Source organism: Oncorhynchus nerka, linkage group LG27, assembly GCF_034236695.1.
Source record: "Oncorhynchus nerka isolate Pitt River linkage group LG27, Oner_Uvic_2.0, whole genome shotgun sequence".
Classification (NCBI taxonomy): Eukaryota; Metazoa; Chordata; class Actinopteri; order Salmoniformes; family Salmonidae; genus Oncorhynchus; species Oncorhynchus nerka.
The window spans coordinates 81367406-81377085 of record NC_088422.1 but is presented as its reverse complement, the minus strand read 5'-3'; the positions used below and the strand labels follow the sequence as shown (position 1 = coordinate 81377085).

The 9680-nt window shown below is 41.5% G+C and overlaps 1 protein-coding gene across 1 annotated transcript; it reads right to left on the bottom strand.

The window, feature by feature from the left end:
* Nucleotides 1–221: 221 nt before the first annotated feature.
* LOC115122922 (F-box only protein 22-like) lies at nt 222–8375 on the bottom strand. Its single transcript, XM_065012076.1, has 7 exons — nt 8173–8375; nt 7568–7700; nt 6850–6937; nt 6508–6606; nt 5048–5200; nt 3106–3271; nt 222–2722 (listed from the first exon to the last, which is right to left on the bottom strand). Exons 1-7 carry the CDS (start codon nt 8301–8303, stop codon nt 2329–2331), a joined length of 1164 nt encoding a protein of 387 aa, XP_064868148.1. The 5' UTR covers nt 8304–8375; the 3' UTR covers nt 222–2328.
* Nucleotides 8376–9680: the final 1305 nt, after the last annotated feature.

The window sequence follows — 9680 nt, the reverse complement described above, 5'->3', positions numbered from 1 at the left end:
ACTGTTATATAAGAAAACATATATGTAAATGGAAGGTTTTACTATTCTGTTATTCTTTAATTGTTAAGTACATTGGTTGTAGAATGTGATATTGGAAGATGTTCTGAAAATAATTAGTTAGATGCACATTTTTTTCTCCATTATGATAAATCAGGATACCTAAACCTGAAGTCCACGTTGTGACTCTTGTGCAGGAGATAGAGAAAGCCAGAGAGTGAGAAGATATTTCAATGGCAGTCATTTATTGAATTTGAAATAAATCAAACATATTTGGCACACATAGTTGAAAAGTGCATGTAACTTTAAACATTTTGCTCATCATATTAAAGCCAGAGAAAACAATTTAAAGAACCATTCTAAAATAATCCCAATAACTCTACACAGAATGATTGTGTGGTAACATTGTTAGGTCACAGAAAACTATGAACAGTGATCTTACATTTCAGGATCAGGAGAATAACTTGTATACTATACTGAAAAGTTATACCTTAAAATAGCTTATTCTAAACAAAAAACAGAAGCAATCAAAACCATTTAGCCAAACATATAAGTTGGTCAAATTCCACATGAATCTCCAAAGAACAGTTTTGAACTTCCTAAACATTTCTCATGTGTTCATACCTTCATACCTATTTTCAGAACATCTACCTGATACCTTCATAAACAAAACAAATACTGTCATCAGGAATGTCTTCAGAATTATAATATGTTCGTAAATGAAGCAGAATATTGTACAGAATCCCAACTACAAAACTGTTTGTACATGGTATGTTCATCACAATCATATAATGGCTGGAATACCCTGTTTGGGAGTGGAACACGTAAAATAACACATTTTAAAACCATCAGTTCCAATGAAGCAACAAATATGACCTTACAAGACAGTATGAAGAACGACACAGAAAGATTTGGTCTAAACCACGGAATACATTTGAGTAAATAGAAGCTAGTGAGGCAATTCCACAATAACAGCACAAACCCTCATTCTGCTACCAAACTTTGCATCTTTTTAAATTTTGTAAATTTAAATTGGCACGTCACTTAAGAACAAATTCTTATTTACAATGACGGCCTAGGAACAGTGGGTTAACTGTCTTGTTCAGGGGCAGAACGACAGATTTTTACCTTGTCAGCTCGGGGATTCGATTTAGCAACCTTTTGGTTACTGGCCCAACGCTCTAACCACGAGGCTACCTGCCGCCCCACTGTTCACTGTTCTGTTCTTCAAGTAAATATCTTTATAAAAGCCATCCTTATGCATAGAGTTGTATGGTTGGTTTAACTTTGCAATCATTGCTTTCTGTTTGACGTGAAAAATCGGAGTCTCAGCCTCACTCTGTTATCGTGGAATTGCCCAGTGTGTGAAATGGTCTTATAAAGGTAGTAGGAATAGGCCTCGATTTAATTGCATTTCAAAAAGAGTTTCTCCATATAACACTAAAAGAGGGGCATGTGTCAAAGCACATACAGGAGAAAACATTGAAATCAAGACAAACTGAATTTTTCTCAAAGGTTCAAAACATGTTACTTTCCTTATATCTTCTTAACTAAAAAGTGCCTGATCGGTAATCTCAACAATTATTTATAATAATTAATAACAATTATATTTGTTAATTGGACATCACGTGTCAGTAACTTTTCACTATAAGGTGTAAGAAACCATCTGGTCAAGATTAGTTAGTTAGTTTCAGTTCTTTGTTTTGAATATGAGCGTAACAGTTGGTGAGTAATTCAGGATAATATATATGTGTTTTAAATGGGGAAGTCCACTGTATTATTTTGTAACAGAGGACTGAGATGAAGGGACAGTATTTTCTTCTGTGATTCGCATCAGCACCTTGTTAAACTCACTAACATATCAGCAATATTTCCTATTCAAGTTTCAAACTGATCAATGCAGGATCAAGTAACTATTTGCCTCTATTGCAGCAGATAAAACATTGCATTTCCATTCCAAAATGGACAAAGTTAAAACTTTACATTGGGAAAAGTTGAACACAACAAAAAGAAAGACACGTACATGTTGTAAGCCACTTCAAACAGCATCACATACCATCATGGCTGAGAGATAAGATTCTACAACCAAAATGTTGTTGATCCTGATTGTTACGTGCACAGACAGTCTTCTGAACTAGACACCAGGGCTGTATTCATTAGGGCACACAGTTTCAAAACATTTTGCAACGTAAAACGGGTGTTTCTTATTGGACCAGTTAAGATAGTACCTCTCTGCTTCTTCTGGTTTTCTTCTGTTTCGTACCTAATCAATAGGAACCTGAAGTGAACAAAACAAACTGTAGTTTGAATGTAAATATGACCATCGACTCCTCAGCCAAGGTGAACTAGGGTCATAACAGTGGTGTATCCATGCTGCAGACTGTCCGTATCCGTGTCACACAGAGTATAGTCCTCCTTCACGATACGATCACACCCAATCTCCCCGTTACCAAAGAAGCCAAACAGTGGGATGTTGGGGAACACCTTGCGGAAGGTGTCAGCCTCCACGTTACGTTGGTTGTTGTAATAGTTGTGTCCGCGGCCCACGCAGGCAAACATGAAGCCCAGGGTGTTCCTCTCTGGGAGGTTGGCGGCTTTCAGTCTCCGAATGGTGGCCTCGGCTGCCTTGGGGCTGCTCACGTCCTGCTCCAGGAGAACACTGGCCCCCTGGATCCTTGGACCACTCAGAGCCAGACCCACCACGCCGTACGACCCCTGGCCACAGCTACGGAGAAAGACAGACCACTGTCACGTAACTATATAGTAATACTATAAGCTAAACCCTAACCCCGGGACCACTCAGGGCCAGACCTACACCACCGCACCAGCCCCAGCAACAGTTACATAGAACGATCGCGGGACAGACAAAAACAAAGTCACAGCTGCATAGTAAGAGTAGGGATTCCCAAACGTTTCATGTCAGGGCCCTCTGAATATGATGAGGCTCCAGCTGAGGACCCCCACTACCTTAAAACATATGTTGTTTTGCCGCTTGGTAGATTACTAGGAGGTCGCAATAAATAAGACCCCAGACCCATGTTTGAGAACTCCTGACCCTTCTCAGCATTGAAAAGAACAGTACATGTTACAGATCACTCAGGTACTCACCACTCTCTTTCAGGGGAGAAGACATTCTCCACATGGCCCCCAGCGATGAGAGCCTTGCTGCGTGCCAAAGGCTCCAGGACCTGGTTAAGGAAGCGGGCTGCTCCGGGTTTGTAGGCTTCATAGCCAAACAGCAGCACCACACGCAGATCAGGGTTATTCACCAGCCCTGAGGGGACAGGACGACAACAGAGAGGGGTCAGAGATGGAATCATATTATGGTGGACGGTTGGCTAAAGCCAAGGATGTGTTTAGCATACTGTAGAAATGTTTGTTGCCATCTCTTTTCTGTAAATATTGGTATTTATCACACACTCATATACTAATCCTAGTATCAACTTTACACTGCAGGGTTTGTATTAGGCTAGAACAAGACCGGCACTGACCAGCTTAATGGTTGACTGTGGTACCCCTATGTGGGAGAGCGGAGAAAGGTATATTTCTGAACTGGTCATTGTCATGATGCTGGCCTGGGGTAGGTTTATGACAGTCATAAATACCTTTCCCCCCCTTTTCCTCTCTCTACCCTACTGATGTGACTATTGAACATCCCTTGGTTAGAATAGAAATTCTGGGAACATCAGCAGGTGGGAGGAAATTAATCATATTTTGGTTATCCAACCAGTTGAACATATGCGTTGGTACTTTATGAATATGATTTCAGTTCGGTTGTCATCTGAGACATTCTCATCAATGATAGGATGACAAACGGTACAGTGGAAAGACTACACATTATAGTTATCAGGTTCACATGGAATTGTTGTGCAATTTAAACGTTTGAATATGAAATTATTTGTGAGGGGATGAAATGTGATTTTAGCTTCTAAAATGTGAGAATAGGGTTTTCATGAGTGAATTAGGCCCGACTCAGTGGCCCGCCCACGTGAAGAGACATTGGTGATAAACTATGAAACACGCCCTCCTCTCCCTTCCTATATAAAGCCTTGACGACAATATAACTTCCTGTTCCGGGTACATTAGGATGACGATCCGATGTCAGAAGGGTTCAGATAACTACAGAACGAAGCCAACTTCAGCGTGAGCTTTGGTTGCGAATGGTATGAACTTTGAACTCTTATTCGCTACAGAAGTGATACCTCCTATCCGTTGAGTTAGCAACAGCAGCTGCAAACAAAAGAACAGACAGGAAAGAACAGACAGAGTATCTCGTCTACCACACAACGACGTTACTACAACGTATCCAATTTACCACCAGAGACATTCATCCGAGGACAGGAAGATCTCTGTTGGCCAACACGACTAGCATCTACGACCAACATACCGAAGCACAGCTCAGAGTAAATATTTATTGCATTTCCCTTTACCAAATGGGCGGTAATTTAGAATGCATAAGATTCTGTATTTACGATAGAGTAGCTGTCTACGGCCCGATAGAGACATTGCTTCTCCCTTTGTTCTTCAGTCTTCTCGCTCTTTCACTCAAACCCAACCCACTTTTCTTTGTGTAACCAGCTGTCATATCTGTTCCGTACACTAGGGACGTTTTCCTTTATTACATCATTTGTAATCAAGGTATGGTTAATTCTGTGTATATGTAATTCTGTGTGATTAGTTATGTATTTAATAAATAAATCATTAAACCCAATTTTGAATTGCTGATTCAACTTGTTAGCCAGGGTTCGTGAAGATAACCAAGAATGTACAACTTTCAGATGAGACGGAAATAAGGTGACAATTAATATTGACTGCTATTGATGTAAAATATTACTAGGTCTTTAAGAGTTTATTCGGAAGATAACAGCTCTATAAATATTATTTTGTGGTGCCCCGACTTTCTAGTTAATTACATTTACATGATTAGCTCAATCAGGTAATATTAATTACAGAGAAATGATTTTATAGAATAGCATGTCATATCACTTAATCCGGCACACTCAAAGACACGACATCATCATAACTTCAACTCCCAGTCGGTCTCACCAACCTGCTTCCTCCAGGTGTGACTCTGAGATGGTGCGTTTGCAGAAGTGAAAGGGGCGGATGTCCACTCCCTCCATCCTAGGGAACATGATAGCGTAGCCAGCTTCTCCTTCTTGGAACTCCTTCGGTGCACCCGAGTGGGAGCCACTGGGAGTTACTGTGGGGGAAGATGAAGAGAGACTCAGCAGCAACTCTTGGGAGGATATTGGAAGTTTCCTTTAAAATAAATCTACATTTTGGCAAATGCCTTCTTCAGGGTTACTGTGGGAAAAGGCAAAAGGACAAATCATACTCTCATCATCTCTCCACTGGCTTCCAGTTGAAGCTCGCATCCGCTACAAGACCATGGTGCTTGCCTACGGAGCTGTGAGGGGAACGGCACCTCAGTACCTCCAGGCTCTGATCAGGCCCTACACCCAAACAAGGGCACTGCGTTCATCCACCTCTGGCCTGCTCGCCTCCCTACCACTGAGGAAGTACAGTTCCCGCGCAGCCCAGTCAAAACTGTTCGCTGCTCTGGCCCCCCAATGGTGGAACAAACTCCCTCACGACGCCAGGACAGCGGAGTCAATCACCACCTTCCGGAGACACCTGAAACCCCACCTCTTTCAGGAATACCTAGGATAGGATAAAGTAATCCTTCTCACCCCCCCTTAAAAGATTTAGATGCACTATTGTAAAGTGGCTGTTCCACTGGATGTCTTAAGGTGAACGCACCAATTTGTAAGTCGCTCTGGATAAGAGCGTCTGCTAAATGACTTAAATGTAAATGTAAATACTGTCAACCAATGTCCTTTTCCTTATATTGGTAAATGTATGATGTATATTTAAAGTAGTTAGCTAGCTAACAGTAATTGCATTTTAACATATTGCATGGTGTTCCACTTCCCTGGTTCTCTAAGCACTCAATCTATGTGACATAACACTATTTAACACATAACAAATCAATATTACCTAGCTAGATTTTCAGTTCGCGAGCAAAGACACTATCTGCATACTTGGTTGATGGAGTGTCACTTCTCTCCAGCTTAGTGATTATATAGAGGAATACAGAGCACAGATCCTGTTGTCAGTCCTGGAATAGTAGGTTATCTATCGACATATCTAGTCGCCATGCTTCTCTTCCCAGCTCCAAAGCAGAGCACCCTATGTTAATAAGGCAGGGGGAGATTAATGTGGACCATCCCCTGTTGACAGGTGACCCATTCCTCTGTGATATGCTTAAGTGAGCTGGTTAACATTCAAAAACTGGTAGATGAGAATGCACAACACGCATCAAAGAGGAAAGGACCTGAATGGCATGCACCGGCAGCAGCCTGTGTCATGAATTATGGCACAAGAGCTAGCTATGAGTAGTTAGTGTTGTAGGAATTATGTGTTATAACATATTATAACACATGGAATAGTTACCACACGGTGTTCTGGTCATTAGGAAGGGAAATATGAAAATACTGTAGTTCTTACAAACAACACCAGGCGTGGTGATGGCCATGATGTCACATCCATTGGGGAACAGCCTGTTCAGTTCCTCCACTGAGTCTGGACTGTGGTGGGTCTTGCGTGCTGCAAGAGGGGATACAGGTTAGAACATGCCTTACAATTAGATTGTTACTGACTGCGACTCTAATATAAGCAGCAGGTTTCACAACTTAGCCTTCAACTTTTAATAACTTACCACGTGTTTAGTAACAAACTAAATGGAAGTTAGCTAGTAGATAAGAGGCCACAGTACTTTTTACTTCTCTGCCCAGCATTATTAGTGTGCTTTACTACAGAGTAGTAAATGTAGTACATGTTACATCTTACCCTTTTTCTGCTTGTAGGAAGAGTCTTGTCCACTGAAGGTCTCGCTGTCCACCATAACCAAGACTGTTTTGGGCAGCAGGTATACATTCTGCAAACATTAAGAGAGAGGTGTTTCTACAGTTTTCAATAATGTCAGACTCCACATAGTCTTCCACTGTAGGAGCCAGGCTATAACTTTACTGTGTTCTACTAGCCTACTTGTAGGACTGTTGCACCAGCATACAGATAGATATGCATAATGTCGAACAAGCATGCCTCTGGCTAATCTCAGTTAACCCAGAACTAAAGTCTTGCGTAATTGGTCAGATGCTCGATTAAGTTCTGAGTCTGTACATGTTAAGAGATGAGATGCTAAAACGAGGAGTGGAACCGGATTGAGGAGATCCACTCTTTGCAAGTTATGGGTAAATGTATGGGCCAGATGTCCCCTCCCATTCCAAAATGAGAAAATATGGTAACATCTGCGAAATCTTGATTTGTCCAAATATAAAACCAGTGACGAAAAACTGGAACTACTTCTGCAAGTTATCGATCAGCGTTCATAGTATAAAGACATATCTACGGTACCATTTATGTTTGTCGTCTATTCACGAGATACTACTCTCTGGCATGCAATCGTGTCAGCTCTATTCATGACACTTCTATCAACAATTCATGAACGTTCTCCTGAAAGAGACCCTGTTGTAATTTCTTGTGTATTTTCAGTAGTCAAACTGACCTCCACTTCTTCTGCCAGGCTGTGGCAGAGAGCATGGCCGTCATAGTTGGACGGTCCAGAGGCAGACACCCACGTCAACTTCTGCTGGACCCTCAGTACTCTCCGTGCACAGTTCATCCACAGTCTGCAAACACTGCACAATAAGGAAGACAGTCGTCGTTAGCTCTCACTCTCATCCTGGCATGACAAGGAAGTTGTTTAAAAAGCATGATACCTACGACCAGTCTGGGGATAACTTGCTAACGTTAGCTAGATTCCAAGCTTTTCTTAGCTAGCTAATTTAGCTGTCAAACACTAATCTGTAATACAAGATTATTACTAAAATACTGTTGTGCTACCTGTTAGCTAGCTAACGTATGCTAGTTTCACATGGCTGCACGCCTTTTTTGCAAGCAAAACGTATACAGCTAACATATACATTTCGTGTAGATTGCTAGTTAGCTACATATATTCAGTTCCAGTCCTGTTTAGAACTTGAAACGTGCATTGCCATTGTTGATTAAAAAAAAAACACTGTGCTCGCTAGCTAGCTGACTGTGGCTAATCGGTCAGTGTTATCCGGAATCCTTGGCTACCTAAAGTTAGCTAGCTAGCTAGTCACTTACCAAGCAATTTGGAGCAGGGATTTGGTTGGTACAAACGTCAAAATTCTCTCCACTACTTCTGCCACATTACTGAGAATGTATTCTGCCGTGCATTCATCTGAAACGCCAGAAAAGTCTGTATTTCCATCCATATTTCCTTCGCAAGATCTTGGCAGCTAGCTACGGATTTGTCTTTTGACCTTTCACTAATGCAAATTGCATAGCTAAATATCGAAAGCACTAATACACTATTACTGCCACCTAGTGGCGAGTACACTTTATCTGCCTAGTATGTATAAATCAAATCAAACGTTATTTGTCCATGCGCCGAATACAACAAGTGTAGACCTTACAGTGAAATGCTTACGTGCAAGCCCTTAAACTACAATGCAAACAGTCTGGGTAGCCATTTGATTAGATGTTCAGGAGTCTTATGGCTTGGGGGTAGAAGCTGTTAAGAAGCCTCTTGGACCTAGACTTGGCCCTCCGGTACCGCTTGCTGTGCGGTACCAGAAAGAACAGTCTATGACTAGTGTGGCTGGAGTCTTTGACAATTTTTAGGGCCTTCCTCTGACACAACCTGGTATAGATGTCCTGGATGACAGGGAGCTCGGCCCCGGTGATGTACTGGGTCATACGCTCTGTAGTGCCTTGCGGTTGGAGGCCGAGCATTTGCCATACCAGGCAGTGATGCAACCCGTCAGGATGCTCTCGATGGTGCAGCTGTAAAACCTTTTAAGGATCTGAGGACCCATGCCAAATCTTTTCAGTCTCCCGAGGGGGAATAGGTTTTGTCGTGACTGTCTTGGTGTGCTTGGACTATGTTAGTTTGTTGGTGATGTGGACGGCAAAGAACTAGCTCTCAACCTACTCTACTACAGCCCTGTCGATGAGAGTGGGGGCATACTCGGTCCTCCTTTTCCTGGAGTCCACAATCATCTCCTTTGTCTTGATCACGTTGAGGGGGAGGTTGTTGTCCTTTCACCACATATATATATTTTGTGTCATATATTCATGGATTACATTTCCAGTCCATTGGCATTTGAGCAAGAATGATCCTTTTATCACTCCAAAGAAAGTCAAATAGATTTCAACAAAATCATAGTTGACTTAGTGGAGACTAGACTACGATTCTAACTGTACTCCTTATCTACAGTGTAACCACTGTAAAATAATAGCACAGATTACAGATGTCAACATGTTTCTGAAAGTGACACTTCCTAAATGTGATTGTGGGTTTTTATTTATATATTACATTCACATAATAAAAGGAACAAGAGACACCATCAAATCAAACATGTATACTGTTTGACCACAAAAAAGCATTCCCGTGGCAGTGACACCGGACATGAAATGATCTAGGTCGATCTATTTGAGATTAAATGAACATACTGTACCTTCCGCCTCGCTAAACATTGTATCAGTGTACATATTGCACATGCTTACTTCCTTTTAAATATAAGTACTGTATATCACTGAGGCACCAGCACATACATATGAAACATGTACATAAAGAAACATGGACAATA

Excerpts from the sequence above, each read along its gene's own strand:
- LOC115122922 (XM_065012076.1), bottom strand. The coding sequence starts at position 8,303 with ATGGATGGAAATACAGACTTTTCTGGCGTTTCAGATGAATGCACGGCA. Across the intron at positions 6,938-7,567 it reads GCCTGGCAGAAGAAGTGGAG|AATGTATACCTGCTGCCCAA; the intron begins GTCAGTTTGACT and ends TAATGTTTGCAG. Across the intron at positions 2,723-3,105 it reads TTCTCCCCTGAAAGAGAGTG|CTGTGGCCAGGGGTCGTACG; the intron begins GTGAGTACCTGA and ends CTTTCTCCGTAG.